Raw genomic sequence first — 14,909 nt, 5'->3', positions numbered from 1 at the left:
ACATCCCGCAAAACTGTGGGATGAGACATCCCGAGAGCCGTGGGGATGGGGATAGAGTGACAGAGCCCCTGGAGTGAAGGGGTTGTGCCAAGGGGGGGAGCTGGGGCTAGAGGCTCCGGGATGAGCCGTGGAGCGCATCCGGAGAGCGGCAATGGTGCTGGGAAGGGTCTGGAGCACATTTCCTATATGCAGCAGCTGAGTGAATGAGTTGCAGGGAGGGATGAGGTTTCCCCTTCTCAGTCTGGAGAAGAGGAGGTTCAGGGGAAACCTCATCACTCCCTACAACTCCTTGACAGGAGGTTGTGGTGAGGTGGGGGTCAGCCTCTGCTCCCTGGAAACAGCGGTAAGATGAGATGTGATGGCCTCAAGTTGCACCAGGGGAAGATCAGGTTGGATAGTAGGAAAAATTTCTCAGAAAGAGTGGTGATGCAGTGGCACAGCTGCCCAGGGAGCGGTGGAGTCACCATTCCTGGAGCTGTCCAAGAACTATGAAGATGCGGCACTAAGGGACATGGTCAATGGGCACGGTGGAGGTGGGCTGAGGTTGGACGTGGTGCTCTGAGAGGTCGTTTCCAGCCTTAGTGAGCCTATGATTCTGTGATCCATCCTTAGCCTGCTGGGAATTAGTGAGCAATCCTGCTGCCACACAGCTGCAGAACCCACTGGCACGTGGGTAACCTGGCTGGGAGCAGTCCTGCAGTCAACACAAGGCTGCCAGGCCCTGAACCCAGCCACACTTCAGAGCGATGCAGGTGCAAAGTGAAGCCAACCCAGGGGCTTCTGCAGGCAGCCCTTCTGCTCAGGTGCCAGAAGCAGCAGAGAGTTTCTGGGGGGCTCTTTACAGAGTCGACCAGCTGAAGTTATTAAATGGCCTCTTCTCTAAGGAAAACATAGTCAAATGGGTCTCTGCACTGGGAAGTGGGAGACACGTGCAGCCCTCAGCAATTCCCTTCATCTCAGCACAGAGCATCAGGACCTTGTCTCCAGGTCAGCACCCAAAGAACTCCGATCAGAGCAGGGCTCCCTCCAGCAATGCTGCAGCAACACCAGGAACCGAGCCATTCTCACAAAATGCTCCCAGCTCAGCACTGCCTGGCCCCAACATCTCACCCATGCCAGCCACTGCACCAGCATCAGGACTCAGAACCCACAATTTGTAACCCTGGGCAGAAAGAGAATTTGAAACGAGCAAAAAGCATGCCCTGCACTTACGGAAATCCCACAAATCTCACATCCCAGGAACCACGCTTATCTCTCCAAACATCCGTTTCCCTGGAACCCAGAATTCACCCCAAGCTCTACTGCTTTCATTTATGAGGTATCTGGCAGTGATGTAATCACAAAATTGACACAGAGCTGTTTATGTAGCACCAACTTCACACGGACGTGGATCAGGCTTAGCAAAAAATAAAATCAAATCCACTTTCAGGCTTACTGCATGATTACTGCTTGTAAAACTAATTCATTTTCTTCACCTGCAAAGCCATTTCCATTCACCCCCAGCCACAAGGCAGACACCCAAAGATCCTTCCCCAAAATCCCAGGGCAATGGGAGCACAAGTGTGTTTTCCAATGGATACTGGAAGGAAGCACAGCAAGTTGGACTCAATGACTCCTGTGGGTCCCTTCCAACTCAGGATATTCCATGAAGCTATGAAATCCAACCGTATAAAATCTTAACCTGGGTTTTCTCAGGTCTCAGACCAGCCCTATAATGGGGCTGCAGTGCTCACAGCAGGAGGTATCACTGCTCCCTAACAAGCAATTCTATGCATTAGTTACACAGCTCAAGCACCACGCGGAGAAGCCAACAGGACAAAGATATTGTGCTTCTGAGCTCATTAAGGCAACAGAAGACATGTGTTGACCCAGACATACTTCCCTAACTACGTACTCGCTTCTACTCAGCATTGTGGTATGCTGGACCTTGGAAGAGCCCTGACTTGCATGAGAATCGTCCTCCCTCAGCCTGGCAGCATGGGAACCGTGCTGCTGGAGGCTGTGAGCCATGCTGGGGAGCACGGGGCAGGGCAGCTCTTGCACAGGATCAGGCACACTCAGCAGTGCACACTGTTACTGCACAGCCAGGCAGGAGGCGTGCCACAGCGGGCTTATATTTAACGAGGATGAGCAGTGATTCCAGCAAATGTAAAGCAGACATCAGGAAATGGATAATGCTTCATACCTTGACATGCCTCAGACAACAGCGGGAATGCACGCACCGGCCAGGATGGAGCAGGCAGCCAGCAGCAGGCTGGGAGCAGCACAGAGCAGGCTGCAAACACAGCAGTGGCAATGCTGCAGCTTGGGGGAACTCAGTGCCTTCCCCAGAGGAGGCCCTGTTTAAGGTCACAACAGGTGACAGCACCTGGGAGGTGGAGGAAGGTGGGTGCTTGAAGAAGAATGCTGATGAATAAAGCTGCAGGTGGTTCACAGAATCACGGAATGGCCAAGGTTGGAAGGAACCTCAAGGATCATGAATCTCCAACACCCCCTGCCACAGCAGGGCCACCAACCTCCCCATTTAATAAATGTGGTTTTAGGAGCACATGGCAGTTGGGGACAGCATCACACACCACACGCAGCAAACTACACGCGTTGGTGCTAGGCAGGAATAGGAGCAGCACCAAAAATCTTGAAGCAGAAAAGGTAGCTGAAGTGATCAGAAGCAATTCCAACCCTGCTGTCCCACTTCTCGCTTTGCAAAGACTCACTTTGTTAAAAGATGAAAAAACAGCACATTCTCTCCTAATGACCACTGTATTGGACCCCTCCTTTCCTTCTGCCCAGGCACACGGTACATCCCACGTGGCTCTGAGGACCACTGAAGGTGCTCTGTCCTCGTGCACTTGGTCTGCCTTGCTGCTCTGACCAACTATGTGTGCAGCAACATATGCACCGTGTGACACAAAAGCATGTATATGCACACACAAACATGCATATGCATCCATAGGTGGTACTTTGCTTAATCAAAACGATCACCAGTGGGCTACACAGCACTCCACTTGTTCTGGAGTTGAGCAGATTTCTCACAGCATGCACAGTTCTCCCAACCTGCTTCAGGCCCTGCCTAGCACATCATTGCAATCAGGTGTTGCAATCACTACCAGTCACTTCTACGTGCAATTATAAAGGTGGCATTAACAGTTTACCTACGAGATGGCACTTCCTTTCCCATGCACCCACCCTATATCAACAAAGCAACCAGACTCTTCCTTTTCTTTTAAGAAGAAGAAAAAGGCCCCGTGGCACTAACAATTAAGGCTTTGTAGAAAGTTGTGGGCTAATGAAAACAGCCATCTGCTGGGGAAAGCTGCCCCTAGCCGAGCAGCACCCCGCTGCCACCAGAGCCATCTGGAAAGGCAGAGAGCAGGATCAGATGTGAGAGGGACTGCAGGCCCCGAGCACAGCTGTCTGGCCCCAAACTACGGGAGCAGGATGCCTGGAAACTCATTTTTGTCTTTTTAAGCAGTATTAGTTTGTGGAAATGTGCTTGAGGGGGGTGAACCAGATTGAGAGGAAAGATCAGGTTATATGAGATACGCTTCCTATACCTGCACTCAAAGGAACCACCGGAGCCTGGTGCCTTGTTACAGGGACGGGGAAACCTCGCTGCCATGGAGCAGCTCCAGCATCGCCCTGTGCACACAGTGCCTTCACCCCAAGCGCTTGTTGTCAGCATGGGATGCTGGACCAGGGACACTGCTCCCCTCCAGGAAAGCCTGAGCTGTCCTTGTGCAGAGGAGACCCTGTGGGACGTGCTGAGCTCCAGCAGCTGTGGGAAAACAGCCCTCAAAGAGGAGAAAGGCCCAATTCCCACCCGCCCCGAGGTGCCCTCACCCCATCCGGCAGCAATACAGTCAGCCCAAGAGTCAGCTCTTCCCACCCACAGCAGAGTACTAATTAAAAGCATGCTCAGAGCCAGAGCAGTGACGAACGCAGCCCCCAGCACTGCACAAATCTGCTTTCATCTGAGTCATGTTTCAGTTTAGTCACCGAGGCCGCAGTGCTGCTGCACTGGGGGCAGTGCCGGCCCGGCCATGTAGTGCAAGGAGCACCTTCTGAATGGGGCGAGCTGCAGCCTGTTCCTCTTCTCCCCAGTGACAGTGCACATTTTGCACAAAGAACCTCATTAAAGCTGATTTCCTATGCCCCCACGCATGGGTTTCACATTCTCTGCAGCCACTCTGCTGCTGCCATGCTGAGGGTCTTCTTCCACACGTCTCTCTCAGCCCCTCCACATCAGCATAGACAGGAACAGCTCTTCTTCCCCCATCCCCCTATCCCTTATTTCATGCTGAGCCACACATCAGGAATGGTGCTGAGACAGCTGGCACACCTCTCTGATCCCGCAGGGCACGGCAGCCATGTGCCCGTCCTGTGCCAAGCCCTATGGGCACAGTGCCTTAGCATAAGGGCTGGTCATGCTCAGCTGCGCCTACTCCTGTGCCTGCCCACAGCCCTGGTGGTGCCATACCTGCATCACTCAGAGAAAAGCTGTTTCCAGCAAGGGACAGAGAAACATGTATGCACTTGGATATAGGCAATTTGCATACATCACTCGTGACCCCAGAGGTGAGCATAAGCATCTTTGCACAGACGTGCTCACCTTAGGTCTTCCTACCCTGTGCTGCTGCACTCCTGGGAGCAGTGACAGCCAGCCCAGGTGCGAGGGCTCATGCTGCGTGCAGCAGCTGAAGGGTGGGAGAGACCCACCTTCACCACTCCTCTGGAACAAAGAACCCCAGATCACACCACCACCCCAGTGATCAGTCTTTCTGTAAAGCCCTTGTAGGGGAACCAGGGCTGCAGGGAGAACACAGCAGGAGGTGTGTGAGGCCAAACTGCAACGGGACCAAAACCACCCTGCTGTCCCTAGACCCCCCACATCCCTGCACGCAGCAGTAGAGGACTTCCCAGCCTGCAGCACTGCCTCTGCCCTAGGAGCAGCTCTCAGGAATGCTTTGAAGTGGCTCAAACTAGAGGAGAAAGCGTGAACAAGAAAGATGAGGGACAAGGAGGCATCACCCACACTATGCAGAAGTGGTGAGGAGCAATGGGTGCTCCCGCAGGTAAGCGCTCTTCCTGGGACCCTCCACATATACCCAGAATGGGGCCCTGCAGCTCTGCCTGGGGGTTGGCCATGGAAGCAGCTTTCTCTGGCCGCAGTTTCACTCCACCCTGGATGAGCGTTTCCTCTCACCCTGTGGTTTCCCTTTAGCAGCGATGCCCAGCAACTGGCTGGGAACGCCCAGCAGCAGGCTGGTGCCCGCCAGCCGTGCGCGGAGCACGGACACCCACGGTGACATCCCTCTGGAGCTCCCAGCACCAATCCCTGCTCCTCGCTTTCCCTCCTTGGTCCCATGCACGGAGCCTTGCAGCGCAGCCTGCCCCATCTCCCTGCTGCTAAGAGGAAAAGGTTACGGTCACGGCCACTCTGCACATGCTGCAGAAGCAGCTTGCTGAGACGCTGATGCACCCAGGAGCGCATTTTGGAACCGCTCAGACATGCACCAGGATTTGCACAGGAGTGACTCACTCCTCTTTTAGTTCCCTCCATCCATGCCCACCCCAGCGCCCCAGGCTCCACCAGGTGAGCAGCAGCATCAGCAGCAGGATGCCCGGCAGCAGCTGGGGCCACATCCATCCCAGCCGGGCAGGCGGCAGCACAGGGCAGGCAGAGAGCTCAACCACAGCACACAGCCACACACACGCACTCAGGAGCCAACCTTCAGGGCAGAAATTCGTCTCCATGCCAAGATCTCGGCGCTTTTCCTCCCTCTTCCCGAGTGGCAGCTCAGAGCTAACAGGCTCAGCATTCATCCCCCCGCGCCGCGCGGCACATGGGAACAGAGGGGGGGGGAGAAAGAGAAACTCAAATGAGATCCAGACTCGGAGAGCAGTTTCTTTTTTCCCCCACTCGCTCCCCCCCTGGTTTCTGTTGGAACCACCTTCTGTCTGGAGGACTCAGGAGGAAGGGAAAAGGGGAAAAAAAAAAAAAAAAAAAGGCAAAAAGGAAATGTTGCAAAAAAATAAATAAATAATGGAATGTGCTGAACGCGCTGGAGCGGGGCTGCTGCTCCTCCTAAAGTGCAGAAGCTGCTGGAAAGGTAGGAGGGCAGAGGCAGAATAGAACGTATTAAAGATCAATAGCCTACCTGAAATCCGGTCCCTCTCCATTACTACAGGATATATTTAGCATCCGCGTGTCACGGCCGTCCCTCTTTTCGGTGGCGTCCCCTTCTTTCACCCACTCTCCCTCCCTCCTTGCCTTGCCTCCTCCTCCTCCAAAAAAAGCTCTTTGTCTGGTCTAATTTCTTCAATCTGTTGCAATCATGAATGCATCCAAATTACCACATTTCCATGTGCTGATCATATGTTTGTGCTCCAAACTGAAGTAGCTTTGTCTCTTTGAAATGAAAAGAAAGAGGAAGGGAGGAAGAGAAAGGAGGAAGAAGGAGGAAAAAGGGGGTGCATGACCCCAAAATCCTGGAACTCCCCGAAATACTCCACCAGGCACAGGAAGAATGGAAATCCCAAGTCCTCTGTCAAACAGTCTTAAAGCCACAGTTCGTGAGTGTCCGGGGGAGCACTCCGCTCTCCGCAGCGCTCTGTTAATATCCACCAGGAGATGCTTAGGGAACTTGGCTCTTCTCAATAACAGCGCCAACAACTCATCCAGCGTCTCCAACCTCTCCCCGCTTCCCCAGCCTGATTTTGCTGCTATTTCCTCTATCCCCTCCTCCTTCCTTGGCGAGAGCGTTTGAGAAGAGCAAAGCTCCTGCGCGTTCCCTCCACCCTGCCAGGTCTGAAGTTTCGATTCATGCATAAACTATTCTGCTGATGAAGGCTGACTTCATTCCCGGCGCAGCACCGCGGGCTGCTGCTGCTCTCTGCACATGTTGACCCTCCCCTGAAGCCGCCAGAGAGCTTCACGCCTGCTCCTGGCGAGGATTCCCTGCTCTGCCTTGGAAGTCCCCTCTGCACAGCCTCGACGGAGGGATGCGATGGGCCGGCCTTGCAGAAACTTCCACTTGGCCATCGGCCAGGGCAGGCAGCGGGACTGTGGCTGCAACATGGGGCTGCCCTGTGCTCCCTGCCTCCAGCCTTTGGGCACACAGTCCCCCCACTATAGCCTTGGGGGTCACAGCTGCTCCTCCGTGCCCCCAAAAAGCAGGGACGCAGCAGATGTCCCCCTAAGTGCAACACAGAACTGCGGTGGGAGATGGGGAGCACTGAGCAACAGAGTTGACTGCCCACAGCCACCCCCCCCCCGTGCCACCCACCGCAAGTGCCTATTGACATCCTGCAGCCTGAGTCACTCAGCCAGATGCGAGGGCACAGCCTCTGTCCCCAGGGTCAGCCAGCCAGCAGACAAGCCAGCTGCAGCCCTCAGTCCCTTGTTGGGACATTGGGAGCTCAAAGCCTGCACCTATTTTGCACTGCTTTCCAGTGGCAACGTGAGAAATCCCAGCTAGCATGTGTGTTTCCCCATGGAGCAGCTGATGGAGCATTGTTGTCAACAGAGGGAGGAACAAAGCACATGCTGCATGACATCTGGCAAGCAGGACAGTCAAGCTGGCAGCAACCCTACAGATAGAAAAAGCTGAAGTGGAGGCAGCTCCAGGATGCTCCATGCCTTAGGAAAGTTCTAATCCCCAACGGTCAAAGCTTGAGTTATTTGTTAGGCAGGAAGGCTTAGATTCCTTCCCAAATTCTTGCTCTTTCCCTATTAATGCTTTGCATGTCTCTGCCACCAGTGCCTAAGGCACTAAAGAGGGGACAATGAGCAAAACTTTCCCATGCACAGCCCAAAACCACGCTTCCTGCCCAAGACTGCGAAGGTGCCCAACACAAAGCAGGAGCCCAGGGGAGCTGCTGACCCAGTGCAGCACAAAACCCAGACCTCTGCATTCACCACCATCCACAGCCCTCATGGCTGTGCGCCTTATGCCATAAGAAGGCTGACGCTGCACAGGAAGGGAAAAACTCAGGAAGTACCAAGAAAGGAAGAAGGTGAGTGGAAAGGAAGAAGGGATGGGCAGCAGGCGTGCTTCAGCCTGGGGATTTTAACCCATCAAGAACCAGGTGAGCAGGAGCGGCAGAGTGAAGGGATCACTCCTGCAGACTGGCACGAGACAGCCAGTGAAGTGAATCCCAGTGATGATTAATGAACCTCAACTCTAATCTCATAAAACCTCAGGGTGGATGCTCTCATCCAGACTCAACTCCTCAAGGGAATTTTGCAGATTCCCTTCAAAGGTGCAGCCATGCCGCTCTACAGCGTGGAGCTGCAAGCTCTGGCAGCAGCCAGGCACCAGCGTGTAACCCAGCCCTCCTGCTGAGTGAGCTGGGAAGGCCCAGTGCTGCAAGTCGGTGCAGGGAGCAGAGCCTCAAAGTGCTCTGACAGTGGTGCCAGAGAGCTGCAGGGCCTGGAGGGGCAGGGAAACGTGGTGCGAGAGGTTCCTCACCACTCAGATTCCATTCAGCAACTAGGCAACACAGGCCTGAGCTCAAACAGTGCACGCATCTAGTCCCATCCCATGCATACTAGGGAGGAGTGTATCTTTAAGAAGAGCCCTGCTCTGGCTCTCCTCTGTGCTGGCTCTCAAATTCTCTGCCTGAAAGCTTCAAACTGCCGGAAATCCCGAGCATATCCTCCCTGGGCTCTCTGCTTGTGCTTTAACACTCATGTGCTGAAGTATTAATAGCAGCTGGCAGCGCAGAGTGAAAGGCGAGGCGAGGCAGGAGGACCACTTTCTCCCTCCTGATGCATGTTAACTCTTCCAGGATCCTCAACAGATGCCGACCTGCCTGGACTGCTTGCTGCCATTGGCCCAGCCCCAGAGAGCACTCATGCTTCAAAGAACCATAGAATGGTTGGAGTTGGAAGGGATCCCTAAAGACCATCCGGTCCCACCCCCTGCACTGAGCAGGAGCACCCACAGCTCCATCGGTGCTCACAGCCCATCCCTGACATTGGCTGTCTGCAGGGATGGAGCATCACCGCCTCTGTGGGCAACCTGTGCCACTGCCTCATTGCCTGTGGTGTAAAAAGTTCTTCCTTACATCCAGTCTAAATCTGCCCTATTTTAGTTTGCAGTCATTTCCCCTTGTCCTATCACACAGATCCTGCTAAAGACTCTGTCCCCCTCTCTCTTACAGCCCTCCTTGAGACACCGAAGGCCGCTCTCAGCTCTCCCCAGAGCCCTCCCTTCTCCAGACTTTGCAGCCCCAGCCCTCAGCCAGTCCTCATAGGACTGTTTCATCCCTGGGAGCATTTCTGAGGCCCTCCTCTGGATGCGCTCTAATGGTCCAAGTCTCTCCAGTGCTGAGGACTCCATGTCTGGATGCAGTGCTCCAGGAGAGGTCTCACAGCGCAGAGCAGAGGTGCAGATACCCTTCCTGACCTGCTGATCACACTGGTTTGATGCAGCCCAGGGTACGGTTGGCTCTCTGTGCTCCATACGTTCATCTCCAAGCTTGTACGGATAGCGGAGGTCGCTGCGACCCAGAGGGGGGCTGTGCTCCCATCCTGCACACGGGATAAATATAGCAAGGAGCAAATTGGTGCTCTCTGCCCAAGGCACAATTAGGGGTTTTGGGAAATGCCAGACAGTGCCGGATGTGTGGCTGAGGAGGCTCACAGCACGCCTGTGGTGTGCAGCCAGGGCTGGGGAATTCGCCTCTGCCCACGTGACGAGGGACACCGCGATGGAGGGGAAGAGGGAAAGTAGAGCAGCCATGAGCTCTGCCAACATGCCCAAGGGCAATTTGCAAATTGACATTTCAGCAACAAAAAAGATGCGGAAGAAAAACACCACGAGGAGACGCGCATATCCGATGGAGAGAAATGTGACCACACACAGCACTGTAGGTAGCCAGCACTGCAGGAGTTAGCACACCCCAACCAGGCCAAGGCACACCAGTCCTCCTCCAGTTCCAGTAATTAAGGAATCACTATACCTTAACTCTCAACTTGCACACAACAGCCTGCGCTCCCTCCTGCATTCTAACTAATGGCACATCTCCACTTGAAGCACGTGGCATCCCCACAGGACCACCCCAGGCAGCTCCACATGTCTGCATTATGCAAGCACAGGACATGGACGTGTGTCTGTGCAGCAAACCAAGCACCTGAGCCCAGAGCAGTTTTCCCACTTTAACTTCTTGCTGCCTAGGGTTTGGCTTTCCTGCAGAGACACATTCATGGAGCAGCACTGCTGCAGGAGGAATCCTCCAGGCTGACCTGGCTTCACCCTTTGCTGCTTGCTCAGGATGAAGAGGACAGAGAGGACACATGTCACCAGGCTTGTCACCAAGAGCCTGAGGAAACGAGCAGTGTGTGTGCATGGGGACGCTGGCACGGAGAGCTGCGCAGCTGGTGTGCCCAGTGTGGGGCAGGGAACAAAGGGGAACAGAGACCGCCTGGAGAAATGTGTATGATCTCATGTAGGGACACGTCCAACACAACCGGGCTGCAGCCACAAGTCCTGGGTTAACCCTTCTGCAGATCTACCAAGGTGAAAGGCGCAGTCTGTGTTGAAAACATCACAGCACAGAGACGTGTATCCGCCCAGCTCGCAGCAGCACATTGCACTCACAGCTTGGTCCTCACATGCCAGCAGGAAACCAAGGCAGGATTCAGCAAGGCTGGGATAAGCTGAAGGTCTGGATGAAACCTAGTGCAGAAGCTCTCAGCTCGACTTGCTCAGGCATCAGAGTATCACAGAATAGCTCGGACTGAAGAAGACCTCAAAGAGCATCTACTTCCAACTCCCTGCCATAGGCAGGGCTGCCAGCCACTAGATCAGGCACCAGAACACATTGCCCAGAACCCCATCCAACCTGGCTTTGGGCACCTCCAGGGATGGGGAACCATGGCTGCATACAGGGTTGTGCTGTGCCCACGCCTGAGCTGCAGGAGGGATTTGTCAGTTCTGGCTGTATTTCCCTGGGGAAAAACAACTCAGGAGACCTAATGGTTTTTATAGCACTCTGAATTAGCTTACGTAACTGTAATCATGCACGCTTGGCTAGGGAGCCGCTGGCTTTTGGTATTTCTTTTATTGTCACTATTTTGGTTCACCTTCTAAAGCTGCTCTCTTGAACAATGAGCACAGAGAGAGATTGTCCTCAGGCCAAAGGACTAAACCAAGAGATGGAAACAGCACAACCTATTGCCATATTTACCATAAACTCATTACAAGCATTTGAGATCCTCACTGCAACATCTGACTTCATCAGGGTTCACTAATTTGGGATGTCCAATTGAACCTAGTGCCCACAGCCCTCCACCAGGACGCACAGCTTCTCATTTCAGTGCCTCAGAAGGACTCCCAGTCTCACAGGCAATTCAAACAGTGCTATTTTCAGCATTTCTGCTGCTGTCTCCCTCTGTGAAATGGGAATGTCAATTCCTGTCAAAGGGAAACCACCCGACTTAAGCAGGGAAAAGCAAAATGAGAAGAAATAAGAATTATCTGTGCAACAGCTCTGATAAGGAGTCACACAGAGACACTGCCTCTGGCTGACTGATAATGAAGGAAGCACGACTCTTTCTGGCACTGCTGAAGCATTTTTCACAAGGAGATGAGTGTGTCATCAGCCATGGAACCCTTCAGCAAGTGCCTGTTTAATTACAAAGCCCTGAAATTAGAGCTGTACTAGAGCTTGGCACCACTTAAAGGGTGGACGGGGGGCTCAAGATGACCCAAAATCCAAGCAGACTGATATGGCTATAAGGCCTGGAGGGAGTCCCAACAGAAGTATTTAAACAACATTAAACCAACCGCTTCGATGATGGGTTTCATGACATCAATGAGTGCCCCTTTATAATGCAACCCAGATAGCTGGCCTTGAGCTTTATGCCTCTCTAAATCATGCTTCCAAAAAAGCCCTGAGACAAGCTGTGGTTGATTCCCAGCCAGCTGCTGACACTGCAGGACAGGGCTGCACTGCCTGTCTCGGATGGGAGCATGGCTGCAGCTGCCCTGCTCCACACAGCCCAGCAGCCAGACAAAGGCTGAAGCAGGAAAGCAGAAGCACCTGTCCCCCTCCTTGGGGGATAACCTTTGGGTTATCTCACAAACAAAGCACCTGACCTGAAATAGCAGCAGTGCAAGAGCAGCACTACAGGATGGCATCCCACTCCCTCCTACATCTATGTGCACAGGAGGGATGTGCTGGTTCAGTTAAATCAGTAAATATATACCTTTCTCTGGACCCTCCTATATTGCCTCTACAATGGGGAGTTCCTTCCTCATAGCAAACCCAAATTGCAACCTGGAAGAAAATCAAAGTCTGAAGTGCAGCTGGCAACCAGGAGGAACCCAATGCTGATAGCTTCCACTCCAGCTGCTCCAGGGCTGTTCTCTGCTACTTGGGAACACAGCTCTGCTCCGGATGGCAAATGTCAGCAAATATTTTCTTTCAAATCCATCACGTGCAGCTATAGGAAAATGAAGTGGGAGTAACTTCCCTAACACACAGTTCTTATCCTTGCAGAAATATTACCCCAAGCTACCAAAAATCAGGTGACGGTGGCATTTTAGAGGCCAACACTGCACTCTCACAGAGCCCTTCATAAAGGGCTTCCCATTTCCCTCTCTCTGCCTGTTTCCAATTGCACATTGAACAGAGCCTCCAAACCACTCACAAAACTCAGCCTCATCAGCAGGATCATGTCTGAATTGGGGGGTGAGGGTGCCAAACCCCATCACTTTCCCAGCCCAGGTCTGGCTGAAGGCTGCACCTCAGGACAGTGCTGCTCTCCATCGGGAGCTTGAGCCCCACGGCCAGACCACCCAAAGAAATTATAGTTCCCTGTAATCCCATGGGGACATGGGTTCCTTCAAGAAGCCTGTTTCCAGTCCTAAAATAGGTGCTCTCAGACACTCTGATAGCCACCAGCTCTCTCCACTGACCACCAAGAAGCCCAGATGTGTCCCACCACAATGGCTTACCCAGGACTACACAGAAGTCCTGCACAAAACAAAAACTGAAGCTCTAAACTCTCAGCATCGCTGCTCCCTGAGCCGGGTGCCAAGCCACACAGCTGCCTTCAAAGTTACAAGAAAAACCAAGAGGAGTCATGAAATAAGGTTCCCAAAAAGAAGCCAATGCCAGATTTGGGGTCCCAATGTCACTGCGTGTCCCAGGGATATGCATGGTCTGTGGATGACTGTGCAGCTATCTGAATCCCAAGAGCCAGTGGCTATGGAAATGCATGTCATCCCTTTCTTTGTTTAGGGTGGCAAAGAGCCCAAAACAACCCCCTTCTGTGACGCTTCATTTACAGCCACTGCTCAGTCATCCCAGTCCCAATTTATCTTGCATAGGAATAAAAGCTTCTGGGTACAGGGCCAGATGTGCAGAGGGGAAAATTTGGATCTGAAACAAGGGGAAATTGAGTTGCAGTTATATAGAGTCATAAATATTTACTGCAGTGTAAAATGGAGCACTGAGTTGCTCATTTGATTTTAACTTAAAAAAAATATATATTTAAAAGATCTCTCACCAAAAAAGTGGAAAAGTATATAATTAGAGTCTAAAGAAAACAAGATTGAACAAATGTGCTATGTCTTCCAATTTAGATTCTCCACACTCCAGTTACCTTTGGAGCTGTACCAATTCCCCTTTCTGTCCTTGGACATATGTATAGGAAAACATGGGATGCGAAGGCTACCACTGCAGTTTTGTTTTTGCACACACAGAAAATAAACATACAGTTCAGTTCAAAACTTGCAGCTTCTGCACCAGTGGCCACGTTTTCAGGCAGTTTTTGTCACTGCACTGCAGCTCAGCTCCCTGTTCCTGCTGCCATAAGCACCCAGACCAATACTGACTCTGCGCTGATTTATTACACAATGCGTTTTTCCAGCTATGCAATGTCAGTTTGTGGCCATAATCCTGTCAGACCACATTTACATCCACTGATACATCACAGCATCTCAGTGCTCTGCAACTGTGAAGCTCTAGAGCTGCGAGGACCACATCACAGCGTGCCATGCTCCCTGTCACCATGTCTGTACCATACCTGCAATACCTCTGGGCCTGTCCCTACTTCTGATGAAGGCAAGCCAGGCAGCATCATAACTTCCAAAGCCCTTAAGAGCACCCTAAACCAGATGCCTGTGACTAATCCCCATCCCACATGTGCTCATGCCCAGATACAGCAGAATGTTGAGGTCAGTGCTCCAGGAAGGCTTCCGAGGGTGGCTTTCTCCTCCCCCCAGCACAAAGGGAAAAGCTGACAACAACTGTTTGGATAAATCCATCTGGGAGCTGAGACAGGATATGAGGGCTGAGAAGATGAATTGAAATAGCAAACAGAACCCACAGGGAGCAACTGTTAGTGACAGAGACCGAGGGAGTGGGAGCGGATGGAAGCCCCAACCTCAACATGGGCAGTGCTGGGTATGGAGCAGGCAAGCAGACGTGAGCAGCAGCATCCCAGGGAAAATGATGGGGTGATGTCAAAGGTGAGGTTGGACCTCAGGTTGGATATTAGGAACAATTTCTTCCTGAAAAGAGTGGTGAGGCATCAGCACACACTGCCCAGGTGTGTGGTAGAGTCCCTGGAGGCGTCCAAGAACCATGGAGATGTGGCACTGAGGGTTGTGGTCAGTGGGCACGGTGGAGGTGGGCTGATGGCTGCAGTTGGTGAGCTGAAAGGTCTTTCCCAACCTTAGTAATTCTATGAATTCTGTGCAGCCCAACCAGCACACAAACTGCAGAGCCGATGGACTCAGGTGCTCCCAAGCTCTACTGCATTCCCAGAGGCTACAAACATCTTCCAGAAGGAACCCCTCCCACCTGCTTCCTTCTGAATCAGAAACAGCTTCAGAAACATTACGCTGCAATTAGGAGTGTAAATTTAGTCATAAGCACATATAATCCATAAATCT

The 14,909-nt window shown here is 52.6% G+C and overlaps 1 protein-coding gene across 4 annotated transcripts in view; it reads right to left on the bottom strand.

Moving 5' to 3' along the window:
• The window catches only part of SEPTIN9 (septin 9), a 95,580-nt gene that overhangs the window by 61,164 nt on the left and 19,507 nt on the right, over positions 1-14,909 (bottom strand). Inside the window, exon 1 of one of the 4 annotated variants that reach the window (XM_090122075.1) lies at positions 6,159-6,849. The exons of 2 other annotated variants lie outside the window; for them this stretch is intronic. In XM_090122075.1, coding sequence (XP_089978201.1) covers positions 6,159-6,180 — 22 coding nt within the window. In that variant the 5' untranslated portion in view covers positions 6,181-6,849. Of the gene's footprint in view, positions 1-5,729; positions 5,871-6,158; positions 6,850-14,909 lie in introns of those variants that run through there. One more of the 4 variants, XM_090122072.1, reaches the window with a different exon arrangement.

The sequence above is a fragment of the Phasianus colchicus genome, chromosome 20 (genome assembly GCF_987193195.1).
Source record: "Phasianus colchicus chromosome 20, bPhaCol1.hap1.1, whole genome shotgun sequence".
Classification (NCBI taxonomy): domain Eukaryota; kingdom Metazoa; phylum Chordata; class Aves; order Galliformes; family Phasianidae; genus Phasianus; species Phasianus colchicus.
Note: the sequence above shows the minus strand (reverse complement) of the source record. Positions and strands in the feature narration are given on the sequence as shown.